The sequence below is a fragment of the Caloenas nicobarica genome, chromosome 13 (genome assembly GCF_036013445.1).
Source record: "Caloenas nicobarica isolate bCalNic1 chromosome 13, bCalNic1.hap1, whole genome shotgun sequence".
Lineage (NCBI taxonomy): Eukaryota > Metazoa > Chordata > Aves > Columbiformes > Columbidae > Caloenas > Caloenas nicobarica.
In genome coordinates, this window is record NC_088257.1 from 7666953 (window position 1) to 7690015 (window position 23063).

A 23063-nucleotide genomic window follows, 5' to 3' on the forward strand; every position below is an offset into this window, starting at 1 on the left:
CGTCGGCGCGGCCCGGCCGCTCCCCCGGCACCGCCTCCGCGCTCCGGCCGGGCCCGGGCCAGCCCCGCCGAGCCGAGCCGCTCCGCTCCGCCGCGATGTGGCTGGGGCCCGAGGAGGTGCTGCTGGCCGGCGCGCTGTGGGTCACGGAGCGGGCCAACCCCTTCTTCTTGCTCCAGCGCCGGCGGGGACACGGCAAAGGGGGCGGCCTCACGGGTGAGGCGCTGCGGGGCTGGGGGGAGGCTCCGGCTCGGGGCCGCTGCCGCCTCCCCGCAGGGCCGAGCCGGGCCCGCGGGGCTGAGGGGCCGCCCCGGGACGGCGGCGCGGCTCCTGTCAGGGCGGGGCGGGAGCCGCTCGCCTCGGCGCGGGGCTGGAGCTGGGGGGCCCGGGGCTGCAGGCCCCGCCGGCTGGGTGAGCCCGTTCCGCCGTTCCCGTCGCTTCCCGGCCGGCGTGTGAGCCCCGCATCGCCCCGGCCGATGCCTGCGGCACCCGCAGAGCTGCCCGCGCCTCCCCCCGTCCCTCCGCGCTCCGGGCCGGTGCCCGCGGCCCCGCAGCTCGGGGCAGCCCGCGGCCGCGCCCGCTGCCGCCCGGCGGGGTGTGCGGGGCGCCGGCGGTGCTGGGGCTCCGGCTTGCCCGGCGGTGCTGGGGCTCCGGCTTGCCCGGCGGTGCTGGGGCTCCGGCTTGCCCGGCGGTGCTGCTGCGCAGCGGGGACAAATAACTGAGGGGGGCTGGCCGGGATGGTCTTCTTCCCTTGCCAAAAATGGCTTCTTCGTCATACCCGTGTTGCGTTGAATTACGGAGGTGTTTTCTTTGTATCTTTGGTGTGCTTTTTCAGGATTTAGAGGTTGAAAGTAAGACGTAGTTTTTTATTAATGTCTGTATGAAAATTGTGCTGTGCTTGGACCGGGGGTGAAGTTGTGCTGGTGCAGCGCAATGAAAACTACCCGTGTGTGCGAATGCCTGATAGCCGTGTTTGGTGACAGAAACTGTTAATAACGTAACTGTTGCCAAGGCACAATGTTAACAACAGCAGAAAATCCCCTCGCTTTTAAAATGTCCCAGCTGTGTGCAAAATGCTTACACAGTTATGCGAATAATAAAAATGTGCTTTTTACATTTGTGGTTTGTGCACAACCAGTTTCATGTATTAGCCTCATTAACCAAATGCTACAGAAATGACGCAGCTGATAAACATCCTTAGCATCTTCACAATATTTAAAATTATTTTGGATTACCCTGTTTTATGTAACATAACTTACTTGTGTAATTTCGCATGTAGGCATGTGATCGTATTCTGGAATTTCCCAGGTTTTTGCAAGAAGAAGTAACACATGGTGCTACTCTGGAAATATCTGATCTATTCAATGTTTGAAACTTTGTGCCAGTTTACTTCTTGAGCTAGTTTAGCTCTTTCTTCAGAGCTCCTATGTATTAAAAGCCACATGTTGTCCTTAAGGAGCTGAACAACTGCAAACTGACATTTTAGAGTTAGAACATAGATATTCAGCCAAGCTGCAAAGGTGTTTAAGTTGCTGTTGTACTCAGGTTCTTAACATCTCGTGTTACCAGTCCATATGTCAATATGTGACACATTCAGGATTGTTATAGGAAGTGTTCAGAATGACTTTTTAATCTGTATTCTGCCTAAAACTGTACAGAAGAAATGTGGAGCCAAAACTGGGACCCGACTGTGCTGAATACATATATATTTGTTTTAAGGATTACTAATGAGCTTGCTGTGGATGGTGCTTCCCTTGAAGCATGTTCAGTGGTATATTCCTAATGTGTTACTTCCTTTTGGGCAGCCAAGAGAGATAAAGGGGAGGAAGTAGCATGTTCCTTGATAATGAGTAAGATACCAAGGGGTACAGTTTGCTCAGACTTACCCAAACCACAGGGAACTGAGCGGGGGCCTCCCAAAGAGTGGTCTGGAGTAGCAGCCAGGCTCCCTCTCCAGATTCTAATGTTCGAAAACCCTTAACCATGAGAATGCTGCAAACTTAATTTGCATTAAAGTTGCACATAGTACATTATCTAGAATAACAGAGCAAAGTATCAGATATTTGATTTGTCTAGTAAATAGACTAATTGAAATAAGTGGGTATACTTTAGAAAGTCTGGTGGCCATCAGCATTTATTTCAGAAGTGCCTACTTTTTTATTTAATATATCAAAATATTTTAACTTCTATATTATCAAATTTTGATTCTCTGCCTTCATTGTTTGTTTAATTGAAGTACTTCTAGAAACATCACTGAAACCTGGGAGTACCAGTTTTTCTAGAGCCGTTTGATTCATTTTGGATGAGTTATCTTACCTACTGTTTGCATAGGTGATGCTGAAAGACACAGTATTGAAAGCTCTTCTCTGTTTTAGTTTCGTAGGTTTAAAAATCACCATTAGCAACAGAAACCCCACAGAGAATAATACATTTCACTTTTTTTAGAAAACTCTCCTAGGAAGGTGATGGATTATAATGAGGTTTAGCAGACGTGCAGTTGCCATCTAAACTTTATCTGTTACCAGTGGGATTGGCTGTAGTTGATTTCTGGGGAGTTTCCCTGTGACAGGGTGTTCGGCTTCGATATTCTCTCAACCAAGTGCTGTTGCTCATCCATCACAGCATATATGATACGAAACCTGCGTTTTCCTGTAGCATTGACCCTGTATTTTTGCTCAACCCAATTCTTCATGTTGGTGTTTCTTTGCCTCCTAGGTCTTCTTGTGGGAACGTTAGATGTGGTTTTGGATTCCAGTGCCCGAGTTGCCCCATACCGTATTCTGCACCAGACTCAGGACTCTCAAGTGTATTGGGCAGTGGCGTGTGGTACGTACTGATGTGACTTGTCAGGGGCTGGATTTGTGTTATTCCGTTGTCTAGTTCAGGTGATCCGTTATCCCACGTAGAAGTATCCGTGACAGCTCAGGAAACTTTCTGGAGCTTCTGGTGGAATAGTGGAAGATGCCAGAAACAACAAAACTCAATGTTGTTTAAACCGTAGTTTAGAAACCTAAGACTCTGTAAAAGCTTCAGTTTCTGGAGTTGTTACAAATTTTCTTTCTTCCAAGGTGTGCTTGTCTGCAAGGTCATGGTGCGATTGTTCAGAGAATAAAACTGTGATGATGGGGTTGCTGTGGGATGACGAGTGTTGTGCCAAAACCTGCTTACCAGGAGCACGGTACAAATGGGAACACGTAAGGTCATTCAAGGTGCCAAACACTCTTAGGGGAATCTCTTTACTATCTTGATCCAGTTTATTTTTTTCTGCTATTTTTGGCTTGTAATAGATGTATAGATATACTAGATTGTAGAATATATTACAATAATATTTTTTTTAACACATCAAGTATCCTTGGCCTCTTTTACTTCAGAAGCGTAACATCTGTGTTAGAAAACCATGGTACAACCTTGCAGTATCTGGTGGTGAACTTTGATTAAGGCTTTAAGTCCTACTGGTTGCTGAAAAGAAAATATCTTCAGACATATTTATAGGCTGACTTTGTTTGTAATAAAAATCTTCACTTCTCACTTTGCGGTTGAGATGTAAAATCTGAGCGTAAAGTAATCATTTGCCAAGCCCACAAATGTTGATGACTTGTTTTCCCTGTTCTCATCTTCTCCCTGGGCAACCCAACACAATACTCCCCCTTGCAGAGCTACTTAAATTCTGCAGAAGAGAGGTTAAAAAATTGCAGTGTTTCACAGAAACTCAGTTTCCCATTTGAGGATGCAGAGAGGAAGAAATAAAACACAATGGCAGCAGAAACTGCATAGAAAAAAGCAGAATATTTAGTGGCCTCATGTGCTGCAAATCTGAAATTTTATAGTGTATTGAAACTCAATGAATGTGTTAATTTTGTACAATTTCAGGAGTGCTGTAGTTTATATCCTCTATGTCTCAGTTACTTTTAAGAAATGCAGCATGGTCAATGAGTTGGGCTGTATAACAACTACATGGAGTTTGATAAATTTAGAACTGCAGAGTTTTACTCCTTCATGTGTGTCATTCTAATGTTGATCTTAGAAAGACATCAGTTTTTGAGCCTGGCTTATTTTAGCAATATGCTCTCACTTGGTGAGAGGTGCAGCTCACATAACCAAGCAGAACACAGATTTTATTCCCCTGCCATTGTTGCTGGACCTGTGGTTTTTTTCCATGACCAAAGCATCTTATAATTGATAATTCTGTGCCCTTAAAATAAGCCATTTAGTATTACTCAAAATCATTTATGCTTTAAAAATGTTGCCATTTGGCTAGGATAGATGTCGAGTAAATTTATACACAGAAGCAAAAGAAAAAGTCTGATCCATTGGGCTGTAGGCACAAACTCAAATTCATAGCCTGCAGTCATTTGAGACAAGACAGCTTACTTGCTTCTAGTTTTTGGTTTCAGGTCCTGAAGTTATTTTTGCTTATGAAACCACAGATTAGCTGGCATTGGGTTTTATGGTTAGGCGTCCAGCTACAAATATGTGAAGACTATTTCATTGCCGAAGCTGCCTCTTGAAAAGTCAGGTAGAACAAAAGCTTTAGGGAGCTGCTTGTGTTGTCTCCTGCTTTCTTCATTGCCATCATTAAACACACCGAGGGGTCTAATGTACTCACAGAGAAATCGAGTAGCGGGAGGCATGCTGTTAACAGTTTTAGATATCCTGCTGCTTTTGTATGAAACTTCAGAAGACATATTTACTGGAATTTGGCAGAGAAACTTGCAGATGTCTTTGACTTGTGTTTAAACTGATTTCTTTTTGTCAGTATTTAACACTGTTTCTTGTTAGAAAAAAAAAATTACTTTTTAAAAACTACTTCTGCATTTGTATTCAAGAGAATATAGCAATACCCATTGACAGAGAGGAAGAAATATTTTAGTAAGCATAGATCTTTGAAGTAAGTCGTGGCAACTAACTAAGGCAACTTTCTATAGAAAAGTTCTTTAAATTGGTTACACAGTGAAGCGTATCCTTTTTGAACTCTTGTGGATTTTATAGTTGAAGACAACTGACCAATAAAAGTTTCGCTGAAATGTTTTTATATAAGAAAGCAAAGAACTTTCTGACATGAATATTTTGGTTGCTTTTTGTTTTGAAATTGTATGCTCTCTGCTGACCATTGCTCATCAAAAATGGAACCTCTTCGTAAATGTAAAAACTTCAGTTGTTTTGAAATTTCTAGGTTCTTCTGAAAGTTCATTATTTTTATCTTAGTATACCAGGAATTTAAAAAGTACTTCTTGTCTGGAACATAAGAATGCTTTTTGTCTGGGAAAAAAAGCTGTGTTTGTTGTGCACTAGGACGAGGTATTGGCAGTGTGCTGATTATCCTTGGTGGCAGTGGAGACATTTCTTTAGAAACATAACGTTGGTGTACATAAAATAACCTTGACCTGTGGACAGTTGGTGTGTTTCATGTGTCCTGATCACTCTTCGGTAATTATTAGTTTCCTGCTGTGAACTTGTTCTGAAGTCTTTTTACTTTGCTCTTCTCATAATCTTTGACTCCTTCAATTAGGATCATCTCGTAAAGAGATCACAAAGCATTGGGAGTGGCTGGAGAATAACTTACTGCAGACTCTGTCCATCTTTGATAATGAAGAAGATATCACCACCTTTGTCAAGGGCAAGATACATGTAAGCGGCATGTTTCTCTGGAGACTTGCAGATACTGAGAAAGAATGGGGAGGTGGTTTTAAGATTTTTTTTACTTGTGGGAGGGAGTAAGCAAGAGCTTTATTGCAAAACTTCTCTCTCCTCCCTTTTCAGACGTACGTACATCATGAACTGCACACAGTATTACCAGCATCACGTTAGAGTCATAACACTGGCCAAATGTATTTTGGGGAGAAAAATTTATGAGCAGTAGATCTCAAGGAAGAGCCTGCTTAGAGTGCTCCTACTAAGTAAAATACAATGCCTCTTTAAAAGCCTTGCAGATTACACCTCTGAGGCAGAGAGAATGTTATTATAAATGAGGGTTCATCTAGGAACAAATATGGGAGAGAGAATTCTAGTTTGCAAGCAGTGTACTTGCCGCACCACGATGGTCTGGGAGCCATCTCCTCTGGCTGTAAGGAACCGCACCCCGACTCCCGCTGCCTGCGGAGTCAGACGGGTGCCTCTGCTTGGTGTGCAGTTAACACCTCTCAGATTCCAAGTCCACAAGTTCTCCAGGGTAGAAACTTTTAAATACAGGGTTTTTTTTTATCAAACAGCAGCAATTTGAGTCTTTTCCAGTACTCCTGTCAGATTCTTTGTATTATCTGTGTGTGTGTCTAAGAGGGATGGTAGTCATGTGTTCTTCCTTCTGGCTAGTCAAGATCTGTCAGACTGTGGAGTTCTGCCCTTCCTGGCAGATGATCTTCTTCCTGTTGAAGAAGGATGTTTGCAAGTGAAAATAGACTTCAGTTTTCCTGCAGGGTGTTCAAAGTGTTCCCAGGCGAACCATGAGAAACTCAGTCGAACGTTAAACACAAATGTTTGCTGCCTGTGCTCAGGAGTAGATCCCAGATCATAGACTCCCAAACTATCTGACTGCTCGTTCTATGTCTTTACTATTTAACGTGACAGGGGAAATGGTAACTGCTATGTCATATTTCTTTTTTCTGTCTTCCTGGATTGCTGCTGTGACCTTTTGCTGTATATTATGTCTGTCAGCAGGCATATTCCCTTCCATTTCTTCTCTCTCTCCTCCCATGTCCTTTCAGGGCATTATTGCTGAGGAGAACAAGAATGAGCAGCCCCAGGGGGAAGAGGATCCAGGTAAATTCAAAGAAGCTGAACTGAAGATGCGGAAGCAGTTTGGGATGCCCGAGGTGGAGAAGTTGGTCAATTACTATTCCTGCAGCTATTGGAAGGGACGTGTACCCAGGCAGGGTTGGCTGTACCTCACTGTCAATCACCTCTGTTTCTACTCCTTCTTGCTTGGCAAAGAAGGTGAGTTATAAGCCTGCATGTTTTTTTTCTGCCACTTCCCATGATTGTTTTGATGCAGTTGATCTTTTGTGTGACCTTTTTTTAAGCTGTCAGGTTTTTTTCCTTTTAGGAATCTTTTGAACTCTAGCTCAATGCATAGATCAGTCTTTGCACTCAGGCAGCTCAGTGGTGTTTAGACTGAATGCCTGAGTCATTTTTCAAAACATTTCTCAAGTTGTACAAGTACACCTTAAGTTTTACTTCAACTGAATTAGAGAACCAAGCAATATTTTGACTTGGGTGAGTTTTATTTGGAATCACCACCAGGACCCAGTATTTACAAAGCTTGAATTTGCTAGAAATAATTTGCTAGAAAGAGAGAAAGAAAGAGAGAGAGAAAGAGAGAGAGAAGGAAGGAAAAAAGAAAGAGAGAGAGAAAACTTGAGTAATTGTAGTTGAAAGCATTTACTGCATGGGAGATGGTCCTTTTGGAACTGCATTATTTCTAGTCTAGTTAATCCCAAAGATTATTTCCAAGTATTTTTAGAGAACCGAGTGAAAGTATGAAGAAAATAATTGTCCATGTGTAAGAGGGGGAAAAATGCTGCTACACTGAGAGCTTACTTGCTGATTGAGCTTCATTTCTGATTGTTTGTTGTTTTGCTTCAATTTGTAATAGTATTTTTTTGACCTTTTTTCCCAGTTACATTGGTGATCCAGTGGGTGGATGTAACCCAGCTAGAAAAAAATGCTACACTGCTGTTCCCTGAGTGCATTAAAGTAAGCACAAGGGACAACGAACTTTATTTTTCCATGTTTCTCAACATCAATGAGACATTCAAGCTGATGGAGCAGTTGGCTAACATTGCTATGCGGCAGTTGTTGGATAATGAGAGCTTCCTACAGGACAAGTCCCTCCCAAAGCCCAGGAAGCCTCTTAAGAACATCTCCGCATTAAAAAGGTATATGTTTCCAGCAGTGAGAAGACAGATAACACGGGATTGTAATAATAAACCTGCATTACTGTGTAGCTCCCAGGTGCCACTAGGGTTTTCTCACTTCAGGAGCTGCATCACTTACTTCAGTCATTAGCCCTCTGCCTGTTCTTTTTTTTATTCCCATCCCAAATTGATACTGAGTTCACACACACCCTCATGTCTTTTTCATGCATGACTAGGTGCTGTCAGAAGGAATTTTCAACTAGAAACTGTTGGAAATCCTGTTTGGAAAAAAAAAAAAGTGAAAGAAGAAAATGACATCAGCCCCTTTATCTGAAGTTGAAGATTTATAGAAAGTCATATACATTTGTATTGTAATAAGTCCTTCCACTGGGGACTGCTCTCTGCAGTTTCAGAATCTGATGTAACGTTTAAGTTTCACAGATGCACTTGCATATTTTCTTTCGTACTTCAGGATATACCTTGTCAGTGAGGCATGTCTGAAGGCTGAAAGAGGAGTCAGATAAGGGGTGGCACCTCAGTTACAGAAATGAATGCTAAGAATACACAGCACAGTCTGAAGGTTGTGATTGGAATGAACACTTAACATTAGAGTTTGAGTGGGTTTTTCAAATGAGGAAAAGCCTCTGGGGACTACTCTTTACTTTTCCCCAGAGACCTGGATGCTCGAGCCAAAAATGAGTGCTACCGTGCTACTTTCCGGTTGCCCAAGGATGAATGCCTGGATGGACACACAGACTGTACCTTGTGGACACCGTTCAACAAGATGCATATTCCTGGCCAGATGTTTGTTTCCAACAATTACATCTGTTTTGCCAGCAAGGCAGAGGAGGCCTGTCATCTCATCATTCCTCTCAGGGAGGTGGGGATTTCTTAGCTGTTGTGTTAAGACTACAGACCTTTCTTGTCTTTTGTGTGCTTCTCACTTTTGTGAGGTGCTTTATAGATAATGGAGAATCTACTAGATCCAAATGGCACTTGTCTTTGTCTTCTAGGTGACAATAGTTGAGAAAGCAGATAGTTCCAGTGTCTTGCCCAGTCCTCTGTCCATCAGCACTAGAAGTAAAATGACCTTCTTCTTTGCCAATCTGAAAGACCGAGATTTCTTGGTACAGAGAATCTCTGACTTCTTGCAGAGAACACCATCCAAGAAACCGTTCAGTAGCGACAGGGAGTGGAAGTGGAATTTGGCTGATCCTGGTTGCGAGGTACTAAGGAAATAACTGGGAGGAGCATTTGTCTGCTTTTCAGAATAAAGCTCCTTACAGTGTGGTAGCAGTGCTCATCACCAGCAAATTATGTCTGTTTGTTAGACAAGTAGCAGGGGAGGCTGCCTGAGCTGAGATGCTTTATGTTCTGTCCTTCAGGAGGTTCCAGAGTTGCCGTCCAGCAGCCCGCTCGCAGTTAGCCCCACGGCTGCTCTCAGCAACCGACCTGTCAACTTCTGTGCCGGGGAAGTGCCAACAGCCTCGCAGGGACTACTCAAACTCTTCACAAGAAATTCCGAGGAGCTCTCGGGACCCAAAGGAGTAAATAATATTCTAACTTAGATAACTATAAATATTTTGCTGTAAGTTACAGGTTTCCTGTCCTGCTCTGAGACTCTGAAAATGCGTTTTATCCCTGGTCAGTCCTGCAGTATCACTGCTGTGTCTGTCACAGTGACAGTGCTGCATGGATGTAACCTGACCATCGGTTTACTTTATCAGTACTGAGATACCTGAGATACTTGACTAGAGGCTGAGAAATGAGCATTACTGTGTTTCTGGAACTACTTTTCTTCAGATCAAGGAAGCAGAGAACTGCTATCTGTGCTTCCTAGTTAATCATCTTAGACCATGGTTCTACTTGCATTTATGTAGAGATTTGCAAGTTGTAATGCCATTGCATAGCCCATGTTAGCATTGTAAAGACTAAGTTTAAGTTTAAGTAAGGTCAGAACTGATTCAGAACAGCGTAGATTAGCATACAGCCTTTTATTCAGCAGGAAGAAGAAAGGCTTTAAATGTCACAATGCATTTCTCTTGTGTAGGCCTGAGTATACTCAGAAATCACCTGTCCTATAAACATAAAAATGCATTAATCTGCTAAAATGACCATATTTGTTCCTGTGAAGGCAAAGGAGAAGATGAAGGAAGAGTCTTGGAACATTCATTTCTTTGAATACGGGCGAGGGATGTGTATGTATCGCACTGCCAAGACTAGGGAGCTGGTGCAAAAAGGAATCCCAGAGAATCTTCGTGGAGAGCTATGGCTCCTTTTCTCAGGTAGGAGGTTGTGCAGGATACTTTAGCAGCTAGCAGGAATAAGCTTTCTGTACATCTCACATGAAAATCTCTAAATCTTTTATTTCAGAAGAAATTAATCACAAGCCACCTCCACCTGGATGACACTTCATGGTGTTTTTGCCAAAAATGCAGTGATCACATTCCTGATACAACTTTCTTTATGAGCATAGTAGCTCTTTGGCCTCTTTTGCATTTCAGTGTTGGGACCTAGACTCTAACATGATGATTTTAGAATGACATTATTAGTATACTTTTATAGCTGTCTGTAGTTGATGAGTTTATGTAGTGTTTCCTGGCTGCCTCCTCTCTGAAACTGCAGGCAGAAAATCTGTATTCCAAAGCTCAAGAGGTGAAGCACTATTTGTTTGTCATTACAGGGGCTTGGAATGAGATGGTGACTCATCCTGGTTACTATGCAGATCTTGTGGAAAAGTCAATGGGAAAGTACAATCTTGCTACAGAGGAAATTGAGAGAGATCTGCACCGTTCTATGCCAGAACATCCTGCCTTCCAGAATGAGTTGGGAATTGCTGCCCTCCGGAGAGTCTTAACAGCTTATGCATTCAGAAATCCAACAATTGGGTACTGTCAGGTAAGAAAGAAGTCTTAGACTTGTTAGCCCTACATGGTGACCATGATTGACTTGGGCTTTTTCTGCAGTTTTTGGTTCAGTTTCAAACTTTTCCTCCATGCTGTCCCTGTGGTGGTGTGAGAGTAGGAAAGAAGTTGTGATGTTGCAAGATCTCTTAAGTATCTTTTGGGTACAGCATTTAAATAGACTTTGCACATTTCTGTTAGGGGTGGTGACAGAGTCTTTTACTACTTTTTCCTTGTAGAGCTTTCCCTGGTTGAGCAAAAATGTCTTCTGGTTTCGTTAAAAAGAGCAATTAAATGGAGTAGGTGATGATACACATGGGCAGTATATTGAAAATGAAGCCAGTTGCTCGTTTGTGAAACAGCTCAGTGGAAATTCAGATTCATTTTGTGTGTTGCTCTGGTATAAGAGGTTCTCATTATGTTGCTCTGTTATGACCAAATTGTTACAAAGCTTTTCATGAAAACTTTGAATGTTATATTTAGTCACATTGGTTAACGAGTGCTTGCAAAAAGTCATTGTATTATTTGCTGCCTCACAGAGGAACTGAAACAGGAAGGTAAATTGGCTCAAGGTCATCTGTTGACTCAGATATCAGTAAAAGCTGGAAATAGGTGTGACTCTTAGTGACAGTTTTGCTGTATTCATGCTTTTTAAGTTTAGCTGGTCTGTAATGACAGAGTCATGAACATCTTCATGTTCCTCTCCTATATCTGCTTATCTAACTCTGCCGGCTTGTAGGCCATGAACATTGTCACGTCAGTACTGCTGCTGTACTGCAATGAGGAAGAGGCTTTCTGGCTCCTAGTGGCTTTATGTGAGCGGATGTTACCAGATTACTACAACACCAGAGTAGTGGGTGAGTCTCTGTCAAATTCATGCTGGAGCCTGGATTTTCAGCTGCAGTTCCACCAGGATCTCCCAGGAACGTTTTGTTGTTCAGAATGAATTAAATATGATGCATTTTAAAGATTATGAAGCACAACCCTGTTCCCTTTAAAGTTGGAGGCATGTGATGGAGACATAGGAAGAGACACTACAGACTGCCAAGGTAGTAGTACTGCCTTGTAGTGACAAGGAAGATGAAGTCACTAAAAATTGGTATCAAGAGGGACCATTAGCAGTAAGGAAGCATACCTAAAAGAAAAGTAATTGGGTTATTTTTTACCCATCTGAATGATGTATTAAATCTTTGGACTAGGCTTCCAGGAAAGGTTAGTGAAAGCACCGCTTAATGGGCTTTTAAAGTTGGTCTCTGTAAAAGAGTATAGTTTGATGTAAATACTTTATCAGTAATCTTCTACCCTTCGTTTTAGGGAAAATGCACAGATCAATGAGAGATTGTCTTGCTGCATGCTCTGCAGTATAGGAATAGTCTCTGTCTAGGTATGTTGTTTTTAATGAGAACAGGGAACAAATCTAAATAAAAGTGTTAATTTTAGTTCTGATGTTAAGAGGCTTATATGAAATTAAAGTGAACTCACACTATTTTATTTAATCATTTATTAGCTTGAGTATAGTACCCTGCTACCACCAATTTGAGTTCTACCATTGTTTTTGTTTGTCTTCCCAGGTGCATTGGTGGACCAAGGCATCTTTGAAGAACTCACACGAGAATATCTTCCACAGCTGTCAGAAAAGATGCAGGACCTGGGAGTGATTTCCACCATATCCCTTTCCTGGTTTCTCACTCTCTTTCTCAGTGTCATGCCCTTTGAGAGTGCTGTGGTCATTGTCGACTGTTTTTTCTATGAGGGAATCAAGTTTATCTTGCAGGTGTCATTGGCCATACTTGATGCCAACATGGAGAAGCTGTTACAGTGCTGTGATGAAGGTGAAGCCATGACTATTCTGGGCAGGTACCATTCATTGTTCTTATTTGTAACTGAGTAGTAGCAGTACCATTTAGCCATCATCTCTTTCTACCTAATTCCATTACTTAGCAGGTCACAGATAACACTCTAGGACAAAACTTGAGCTCCAGAGGGGTTTGCTGTTGCTTTCTGCAACAGCTGAAATTAGTTTTTGGCTCAAGTATGGAGGAATCCCATCTTTCTGGAATCGTTTGCTTTGCAGCATAATGCATTCCTGCTTTTCAGTTTGAATTTGAACTCTGAAGGATTGCTTCTCTGAAATTCACAGAATTCTGATCTACTGTTAAAAAAAATCCTGGCAGGAATTGCCCTGTATTATAGAAACATAAAGCTTTATCAAGCAGATATCTCCGAAGTCTAGTAAATGTAAGATTCTCTTGTTTGAAATGTGAATCTCTTCTATGCGTACCAAGATCTTCAGCTTACTACTAGAAGCCCACTTTAAAAAGAGTAGATACCCCCAAAGGAGGGTGAAAATCAGCTTTACTTCAGGTACATTGAGGGTAGCACTGGAGGTTAGCTGGGAAAAAATAAATTTTCCTACATGTTTAGATTAATGATACAAAGAAGCTGCAAATGATGCATTTAGGATATTACTACTTTTCTTGGACACTAATCCTGGAGTCCTGCATCTCTTCTGTTTCTTGCCCACAGATATTTGGACAACGTAGTTAACAGACAGAGCGTCTCTCCCCCTATTCCGCACTTGCACGCCTTATTGACAGGTGGAGATGACCCGCCACTTGAAATCGACATCTTTGAGCTCATCAAAACATCCTATGAGGTAAGATTCTGGCTTAGTTTTCCCCCAAGAGATTTTTCTCTACTGACATCCAGTTTTATACTTTGTGCAACCAGAATTTGAACAGTGTTCATAGCTTGAGGTGCTCATGGAGTCCAAACCCAAGCCATTAATCCTCTTGTTCAGTGTGAGTAGAGCATAACTCCATCTGTTGTGGATTACAAAGAGTCTCCCCAACACCAGTGGAGTCTAAAATGAAGGCTACAAATAAGTAAAAATTACAGAGCAGAGATTTCTTCCCGCTTTGCCAAAAAAAAGTCTCTATTGTTACTTATATGTGAGGATTGTTAGTGCTAGAGAGTTGGGGAGGGAAATTCAGGTAAAAATTGTGCGGTAAACTGCAGAAACGTGGAAGCATCCCAGTTCATGTGCACAGGAGTCCTGTTCTGGGATCCACATTATAGTAACAGAACGGTGACCTGAGGATGGTGCCAGTGCTGTTGAAATACCTCTGCAGTGGTGGAGGTGTACCTCATTATTCATAATGAGAAAAAACTCATTAAAAATTTGTGTCTGAATGGTGGGAAGAACACAGGCAAGAGAACTGGTGTTTGACAGTTCTTCTCTGCTATGCTGTGGTAAATGTGGGTTCATTTCCCTTTTTATCTCCTGTTCTTCGTCTGGTCCCCTTCCAGCTGCTTACAGTCAGGCAGCTGTCATTTAGCTAGGTATTTTGTTTGTTTCTTCAAATCTACCCTCTCGCTTTATTCCTTGTTTTTTTTAAAAAAAGAATGTCACCAAATTGATCTCACTTGTCTGACCTAGGCAGTAGAAAAGCCTGTTAACTTTGGCATTTCTAGCTGAATCTCATATGGGTCCTAGAAGAAAACAGGGCTGCGAGGAACGACAACCTGTCTGTTCTCTTATCTCTGCCACAGTACAGGATCTGGATTTCTGTCAGTCCTGAGAGATGCTTTTTCAGCTGTTCTTTAGAAACCTCTGATGTTGAATTTCTCATGAATTCTGAATGACTTCTCTTGCAGGACAGGGGTGAATAGGGAATAGAGCTCAAGTTTTTTCTCATCTTCTTGTTGCTGGTAAAAGCCTCCTAGGGGTTTTAGATCATCTCTGAGGGGAGATTATACTTGTTAAAGAACATGTAATTGAAACAGGGCTTGTTCTTTCTTTAGGAGGTGATGTTGACCTGGTCTGCTTCCTTTCTTGTAGAAATTCAGCAATCTGAAGGCAGATGACATTGAACAAATGCGTTTTAAACAAAGGCTGAAGGTGATCCAGTCTCTGGAGGATACAGCCAAGAAGAGTGTGGTATGTGAAGCTCAGATTGAATGAGCTACCAAATTGCGTATTAATGGAATGTGTTTTGCTGTAAGCATCTAGGAAGTTTGCCCTGTAGCGGACTCAGTTTTAAGTGACCTAGATAATTGCAGTTAATGTGAAAACAATTGTTTTACTGGTTGGAATAATGGATTTTTAGTTGCCTTCTTCACATGGTTCTCTTTAATAAAATGGATTGAAGAGCCAGGGCATGATCGAATGAGTTATTGGTATGAAGGGAGATAAAAACCACTTGTAGGTCTTGTAGTAGTCTCCATGGCTTGGCACTATCAGTTTTACTGCTTGCCTGGAATCTTTGAGAAAAGCTGGCTAGCAGATAATTATTTTCCTGCCATTTAGAGAGTATGCTAGCACATTAGGGAATCTTACAGAAGGGTTCATGGCCAAACGGGAATATCCACATCTGTTGCAATATCTCACACATCCTAGGTGGAGAACCTCATCCATGTTTTTCTTTCACTGTTGTTTTTCAATGCATCTGAGTCAAACATCTGAAGATAAAAACAAGAGGGAGGGGCAACACAATCTGCAGTGTCAGGTCTACACAAACAGGAGATAAGTGCAGTAATTTTTTCTAGCTGCTCAAAATGTCAGTGGTTTCTGCTTGACCAGAAACTGTCTTCGTGACCTGTAATCCACAACAATGGGAGATAGTAGAATGGTTGTTTTCTCTCCCATCCTTTGTAATATCTCCTTGCACGTATTTTCTTCTCCTCCGTGCTACACAGATTTTTCAGTGAGTCATATTTAATTTTTCTAGCTTTGAAATAAATTGTTCACTCTGCTTTCTCCCTAAACCGTAGGTCCGAGCTGTGTCTAGCGATATTGGTTTCTCTATTGAAGAACTAGAAGAGCTGTATGTGGTGTTCAAGGTAAGAAGTTACAGTGAGTTAGTGTTCCAACATGGAAACAACAAATACTGAGATAAGTTGAAAGGGAAGCAGCGACTTTGATTCTTAATCCAACCTGCCAGAGACAGATGTGGCATTCTGTGGTACATGGTGCCAGTGAGACTGGCGCTATTACTATCCCATTGATTTTTTTTTTTTTTCCCCAAAGATGCCAAAACACATTCACAGTATTTGAATGATACTCAGAAAGAGATTGTGAAGTCAGTGGAAAGGAATGTCACATAGCACTTAAAACAGAGCTAGGATTGACTCTACCTCAATTTTTATTCTCATGTTTGCCATTGACTTGCTCTGTAATTGTGACAAAATTACTGAAGTGCTTTGCCTCTATTTGTCAATGTATGTATTTTTAAAAGAGTGATATTACCAAATTTCATTTACCGAAGTCACTGCAGACTCAGTTGCCCTGTGCTGTAGACTCAGGAACAGAGGGTTAGTTCCAAAACCTGCATGTTCCCTTCATAGTAAAACCTGAGTGTCATTTTGTTCAAAGTTGAAATCATATTTTTTGTATTTTTTCACTTAAAATTGTTCTTTGTGCTTTTTGTGAAATCCCTGTCTCTTCCTTCATTTCATATTATTTTGTAGTGAAGTAACACTAGGAATAATGGGGGAGATGAACAGTGTGTCCTGTGTCGTGGTTGAGACAGACAAACGACAGTCCTGAAATGTCTCTTTTCTGCTTAGTCGATGCTCTTCTTGAGCTATAACAAAGTCTCCACTCCTGTGCGTTGTTGTAGTGAAGTATAATGTGACCTATTAATCCTTTCTCTCCAAAGGCAAAATATCTGATGAGCTGTTACTGGGGAAATAATCGTGCTGCCGCTGCTCGCCGAGATCAAAGTTTACCCTACCTGGAGCAGTATCGCATAGACATGGAGCAGTTCAAAGACCTGTTCATCAGTTTGACCCCCTGGTCCTGCGGCGCACACACGCCTGTGCTAGCAGGGCGTTTGTTCCGCCTTCTGGATGAGAACAGGGATTCTCTCATTAACTTCAAGGAGTTTGTGACAGGCATGAGTAAGTGGTGCTTTGGGAGATTATGGAATTTGCAGAAAAACGTTTCTGTCCTTTTCCAAGCAGAACTGAGAGGAGATAGTGATGTTTGCACTGTCATGAGGGGAGAATGACAGCCTTACAGGCAGCCGCAGGCAGAACAGAAGGTGCCTTTTTGCTGCTGGGCAGTCTCCTGTTTTGGGAAACAATAGGTGGCAAACCAACAAGATGTAGCTTTGCTGTGGATTTCTTTACTGCTTCTGCGCAGGGCTTTGTGCACTTAGTGTTTCCTCATTGCATCTGATCTCATCCTGTTTTGAGCCTGTGAGCAGAGGGGGATTCTTTATCCTAAGCACTGTTTTTCTTAACTATATTTTTTGTTTTCACAGGTGGGATGTATCATGGTGACCTCACTGAAAAACTCAAAGTACTTTACAAACTGCATCTGCCTCCCGGTGAGTGATCGCTGTCAGATATTGCTACTACTGAGCACGGTCTGTTCTGACGTGCAGTTGAAAACGGCAGCCTCACGAATTTTGTTAACGAAGTGGGTGATATTGCTGTTAATTATCTTAGAGATCTTAACTTTTCCTTCTCTGTAAATACAGCTCTGAATCCAGAGGAGACAGAGTCTGCTTTGGAGGCCACAAGTTATTTCACAGAGGACGTTACAACAGAAGGTAATGCCACACTTGCTGCCTCTCATTTTAGGCAGGAGTTGCAGCATAAATCCATGTGCTATGAATGGTGATTTTTTGCAAGGCATGGTCTCATGGTGGCAGCATGTTGAGATTGCCAGTGTGTTTGAGTTCACTGTCTTTTCTGCATGACGGGAAGGAAGTTTGGAGCTTAAACTCCTCAGTGCCCATTCCATGCAGGACACAGCATGCTCTGAAGCACAGTCAGACTGCTGAGGAGGAGCCGTGTGCTTTTACCAGCCCGTCTCCCACCATGACTTAGGTTTTTCATGCGAGTCTCATTGTCTCTCTTCTTGTTTTTGTTTCCTTCTCTGTGTCTGTCTATGTCTGGCCTCTTCTTCTGTTTTATCTGGGATATTGTCCCCTCAGCCCCTCTTTCTGCTGCTCAAGTATCTCCTTTTGTCTCAGAGCTGGATTTCTGCCTGCACTGTGAGTCTCAAGGTCAGTCTGTGGATTATGTGCATGCATTGAGCATGGCTATAACGCTGATATCATCTGCCAACACCAATGTGTTATGTTAAATACTCTGAAGTTGTTGCTGCTGCTCCTCTCTCATGACACTCCCACTGTGAATAAAGTGCTATACGTAATTAGATATCTTTCAGTATATTCTACCTATTGAGTTTTAACCTTGGTGAAAATAGGTTTTGTTCAGCTTCCTTCAGTGGAATTTATCTCACCCGAGAAACTAGCAGGGGGAAAATATGACCATAGCAGCTCGTGAGGAGTGCCAGGGTTGCTGGCCTGAGTACATGCTAACCTGTCTCCTTCACAGTCTTCTAATTTAAAACAATAAGGATCCATGGCATTGAATTGTAAAACTGATAGTATGCTAATTTACTGTATTTCTTAAAATACAATTTTAGGGCTTGTCATATAGGAGGTCAGATTATGTCAATTGTGCTAAATGTTTACCAAAATGTAATAATGCTCAAAAGAAATCTGAGTAAGTCACAAGGGGTTGTGCTCTTTGGTGCTGGGTGGCTAGCTTAATAGTCAGAGTCGAGCCAGGACTTCTATATAGTCTAGTGACAATGTAGGGAACCAGAAGCAAAGTTCATGAAGTGAGACTCTGCAAATTACTCTCAAAGTGTCAGTTCAGTCAGTTAATAATGGCGAGTGTAGCTATTAGTCACATTTATGCTTAGCAGTGGTTTAGTTTTTTTCCATTCATTATCTTGTTTTGGATAACCGAATGTCTTCGTCCTTAAGCCATCATGTTCCTTGGCTGTCTCTCATGTCTTTCACCCTTTCTTTTAAGAGTTCTGCCCTCTGCCTCAGCTCTTCAATCCGCTTTTTCAGTGTGGCTTTTTATCCAGTTCATCTCTTCAGCTCCTTGTTTCCATCCTGTTCTGTTTTCTCCTCCAAACATGATGTGGGAGTGTGAGATCTAACTTCCATTAAAGATATTCTTTTATCATTTTAATTTGTATATGAGTTGTCTTATGTTCTTCATGTGTTTATTGCTGAAAATCAGTTATTCTTTTATAATTCCACAATTTTTTAGAAACCCAAGAAGATAAAGGAAGGAGAAATGAGAATGGTCCAGAAAAAGGTAATTTCATCATAAATAGACCACAATCCAGTCTTGTCTCTCTCATATTATGAACAGTTCATTGTTGCTGTATCAAGGACACCTTTCAAAGTGTCCCCCATGGACAGAGGTAAAGTGGGATGTGAGCTGGGAAATAAATCTCTCTTATGCCTTACTGCTCTGACTCTTTTGTATACCAAGATTGTAACATTTGTAAATCGTATTTGGTAAGTTGTCAACTCATAGAGAAGCCACGCTGATGCAGCAGCGTTAAAATTTTTGCTCTACCGAGCTGGATCAGATAAACCAGCAGAAAACAATGCTGCCTTCCTGGTAGATGCGTTCCTGAACTGTCAATAAAACCTGCTTCCAGCATGATTTTTGCTTGCATGGTGTTGACTTTTTAAGTCTGAAACCATTAACCACCTGACAGTAGTGGTTTGGTCTTACCTTGCAGAGGAGAAAGGTACCAGTCCACAGGACTACAGATACTACCTAAGAATATGGGCCAAGGAAAAAGAGTCCAAGAAAGAAACCATTAAAGATCTCCCCAAAATGAGCCAGGTAAGATGTGAATGTGCAGGTTTCCAGTGAGATGACTGACAGCTTAGTGGGGAATTCAGCAGTATGTGAAGCCATTTTGCCAGCATACTCAGTCCGTGCCTGTAGTTTGCCCTGCTGTTCTGGTCTGGTGAGCTTTTGAAGCCTCTTAATTCCACGTGTTTGTGTTGAATTCCTCAGTGGACATGGACAAAGTGCTTTGTTTTCATCAATCAAATGTAATTGATTCTCTCTGCCTCCCAGACGAATTTTTGCTGTAAGAACTGCAATCTATGTTTTCCCTCCAGAGCAAGATGCTTCAAATATGCCATCAGGCACAGAAACTTGTTTGGCTTTTTTGATTTTTGCATTGCCTCGAGTTACAGCAGCTTGGCAGAGAGCAAAGAATGTGGTTACAGGAAAGACAGTCTGGTGACCGGTGTGATCTTTTCTGTCTCTAATTTCCTTGATGGGCGCTACTTAAACCAGTTTGGAAATGCTTAAAACCTGACCACAAAAGAGTAGCAGGACAGAAGGAAAACTTCAGGTTTTCTCAGATGTGAATATGTGAGAGCTGTGTTCATCTGCCAGCAAAAAACCCACCACTATTAAATTGCTGTGTCTCAATTTGGCCACTGCAGCAGAGAGGAGTTTGTGTATATTGGACTGTTCTGAATCACTAGTCAGTTGCCATTTGGTGGGGAGGCAAATAAACAAGGAGTCAGTCAAGATGGTTCCTGTTGCTTTATCTAGCACTGTCAACTTTTTTCAGCCTGAAATATGGGTGTTGTTTGGTTTTTTTTTTGTCTTTTAAAGGAACAATTCATAGAGTTATGCAAGACCCTTTACAACATGTTCAGCGAGGACCCGGTGGAACAAGAGCTCTACCATGCAATTGCCACTGTAGCCAGTCTCCTCCTGCGAATTGGGGAGGTTGGAAAAAAATTTTCCAACAGGCCTATGAGGAAGTCCGAGGACTGCAAAGCAAACAATACCCAAGATCCTGTGAGTGAAGAGGAGTCACCAACATCTGAACAGAGTCAGAATTCAGCAGTGGAGCAGCAACCCCAAACTGACCGTGAGGACAAAACCTGCACAGATGCTCAGCCTGAAAAAACACAGCAGGAGAACCAAACTCTAGGAGATGGGTCAGGGGAAGGACAAAGCTCTCCTTTACAGCTGCTATCAGATGATGAAACCAAAGATGATATGTCCATGTCTTCTTACTCCATGGTCAGCACAGGCTCCCTGCAGTGCGAAGACATTGCAGACGACACGGTCCTGGTTGGCTGTGAAGGCAGCGGTTCAGCTGCCAGGTACGGCAGCACCATCGATACTGACTGGTCGATCTCCTTTGAGCAGATCTTGGCTTCTATGCTGACAGAGACAGCCCTCGTAAACTACTTTGAGAAGAAGGTCAACATCCTGCAAAAGATCAAAGATCAGAAGAAGGTGGAGAGGCAGTTCAGTTCATCCAGTGACTATGAACTTTCCTCCGTGTCAGGGTGAACTCAAGGAAGCAGTAATTTGTCTTTGGGAGATAAAACAGGGAGTTAACGTGGCGGATGGCAGGATGGCTTGCTATTTTGTGTTTGGGATTTTTTTGTTTAATTGGAGACCAGTAACTACACAATTACAATAGATTCCAATCAATAAGGGGCTTCTGACAGTGACTGGTTTATGTAGGTGCTTCTTTGGCTACTCTGGCTGACAGATTTACATTCTCAAGAGCCATTAGAACCTAATAGCCCCGACATGTAGAATTACCACCATAAATTATGCATGTCTGCCTTTTGCTACCTTTTATTTTAATGACGTTTTATTTCAGACAGTAACTGCTCCTTGCCTGCCCTTGTTTGCTGTAGGTCCCTGGGTAACTCGCACAGCAGACGCAGCCTGGCTTGAAACCGTGTTCACCTCTGGCTGCCAATCCGAGAGCTAACGCAGCATAGTCCAGTGCTATAGGACCCTGACCTACAAATAGTCTTGTGAGTTCTTCAGTGCTGTCCTGTGACTCAGCAGCTGTCATGCAGATATGCCCCGCTGCTCCCAGCACCCTAAGGTCTGAACAGAGACATTTCTCAGCTCTGCAGGTTTCTTTCAGAATGTGATTTGGCATTTTCATAGTGTACGATCACTTTCTTTCTCCTTTAGCATTCAGGAGTTTTCAGACACACCTTGTTTTCTAGCATTTGCTTTTCTAATTCTTTGAAAGCCGTGGTTTTTAGTTTGGCTGGGAAGCCACAAGTTCCTTGACTTGAGTGCAGAAATAACATTAAGTCAATCAGTGGGCTCATGATATTACAATGAGGGCGTATGTTCCTAAATTAGAAGTCGGTGAGTCAGCCTCAGTGTTACATGGCAGTGGCACACTGGCCTGCTGGATTTTCTCTGTCCAATTTTTAGGAAGACCCCTAAGAATACTCATCATCAGCCCTCACAAAGGCTTGGGGCAGGAAGATGTGCAGGAGGAGCATTGTGCCACCTGCAGCTGCTCAGTGTGTCCTTTCTGAGCATCTCTTGTACAAAGAGTCTAGCAGTGCATGTGCTCTGAGAAACTACTACACGTCAAAGGGCGTTTCTACCTAAACAGGACAAAATCAAAGCAGTGTGGCCCTCTGCCATCAGCCCATTATGGGAAACCTCAATGGAGCAGATCTCTGCAGTTACAGACAAAATACTGGGAGACTGAGTGACTGCTCTTTTAAATCGAGACCAGAAGAAACGACGAGTTAGCCTTCTGGTAGTAAGGCATCTGCTCCAAGGAAGGAGAATTAATGCTGTTCCTATAGATAAATTCATCTCGGCGCGCGGGCGTCTGCCTGGCAGGGCCGGAGCGAGCGGAGCTGCCGCGGGGTGTGAGCAGACCCTGCACTGGAGGAGAGCTTTGGGCTGGTATTTGGAGCGGAAAGGCCGGGAAGGGCCCGTTCGGCTGGATGTTCCTATTTAACACTACTCCGTGTGCTACTCAGTGTTAATTCCTCCTTGTGACATTCTCTCTACATATTCACAGCTGGTACGTGTTTCTTATTTCTCTGCCTCCTCTGTCCTGTATCACTGGAGAGCAGCCATTAGTAAAACTGCTTTTACTAATTATTCAGTAATTTATTGTAATTTTTTAAAAGTACAAATAATACATGTGATTTTACACTGTCTTGTCTGTCGTATCTGTTATGTACTCAATAAACGAACCAGAATCTTGTAGGCAACCTTGACTGCCTGGTATTTCTGTGAGCTCATGGAGTATTCCTTGGGCTTTGACCGTGATGTTTATCTGAAGGAGCAGACTCGGTGTGAGTGGAGTCTTTCCTCCTTTTTTCATCTTTTTTCTTGTTCATCTTCTTTCTTCTTTTTTTTTTTCTTTTTTCTTGTTCATATTTTTATCTTGTTCATATTTTTTCTTTAATATTTGTTCTCTTTTCTAAATATTTTCTCCTTCCTTCCTCTCTCTCTTCTTCCTTTTCTCTTTTTCTCTCTTCTTCCTTTTCTTCTCTTCTTTTTTTAAAAATCTTGGTTTTCCTTTATTCAACTATTACTCTGCATATTTACTTTTTACATAGCACAGACTCAACGTTTTCCCCCCTGCGAGCAGGTCGCTTTCACGAGACACAGCTCCTGGTCCACCGACTGCGAGGTGCCGCGTTGAGTGTTCCCGTTCGAAGGC

At 42.5% G+C, this 23063-nt stretch overlaps 1 protein-coding gene across 2 annotated transcripts; it reads left to right on the forward strand.

Moving 5' to 3' along the window:
- The first annotated feature begins 45 nt into the window (after window positions 1-45).
- On the forward strand, window positions 46-22598 carry TBC1D9B (TBC1 domain family member 9B). Of its 2 annotated transcripts, XM_065643893.1 has the most exons (22): window positions 46-213; window positions 2713-2823; window positions 5507-5625; window positions 6699-6927; window positions 7610-7868; window positions 8520-8727; window positions 8861-9073; window positions 9233-9394; window positions 9982-10132; window positions 10531-10745; window positions 11490-11607; window positions 12322-12607; window positions 13277-13406; window positions 14592-14690; window positions 15524-15592; window positions 16411-16651; window positions 17017-17082; window positions 17236-17307; window positions 17695-17766; window positions 18833-18880; window positions 19317-19423; window positions 20216-22598. In XM_065643893.1, the coding sequence occupies exons 1-22, from the start codon at window positions 96-98 to the stop codon at window positions 20906-20908; spliced, it is 3786 nt and encodes a 1261-aa protein (XP_065499965.1). In that variant the 5' UTR covers window positions 46-95; the 3' UTR covers window positions 20909-22598. The 2 variants fall into 2 exon arrangements, with proteins under 2 accessions (XP_065499965.1, XP_065499966.1); XM_065643894.1 differs by lacking the exon at window positions 17695-17766.
- Window positions 22599-23063: the final 465 nt, after the last annotated feature.

Excerpts from the sequence above, each read along its gene's own strand:
- TBC1D9B (XM_065643893.1), top strand. The coding sequence starts at position 96 with ATGTGGCTGGGGCCCGAGGAGGTGCTGCTGGCCGGCGCGCTGTGGGTC. Across the intron at positions 9,074-9,232 it reads TGGCTGATCCTGGTTGCGAG|GAGGTTCCAGAGTTGCCGTC; the intron begins GTACTAAGGAAA and ends TCTGTCCTTCAG. Across the intron at positions 17,767-18,832 it reads CCTGCACTGTGAGTCTCAAG|AAACCCAAGAAGATAAAGGA; the intron begins GTCAGTCTGTGG and ends ACAATTTTTTAG.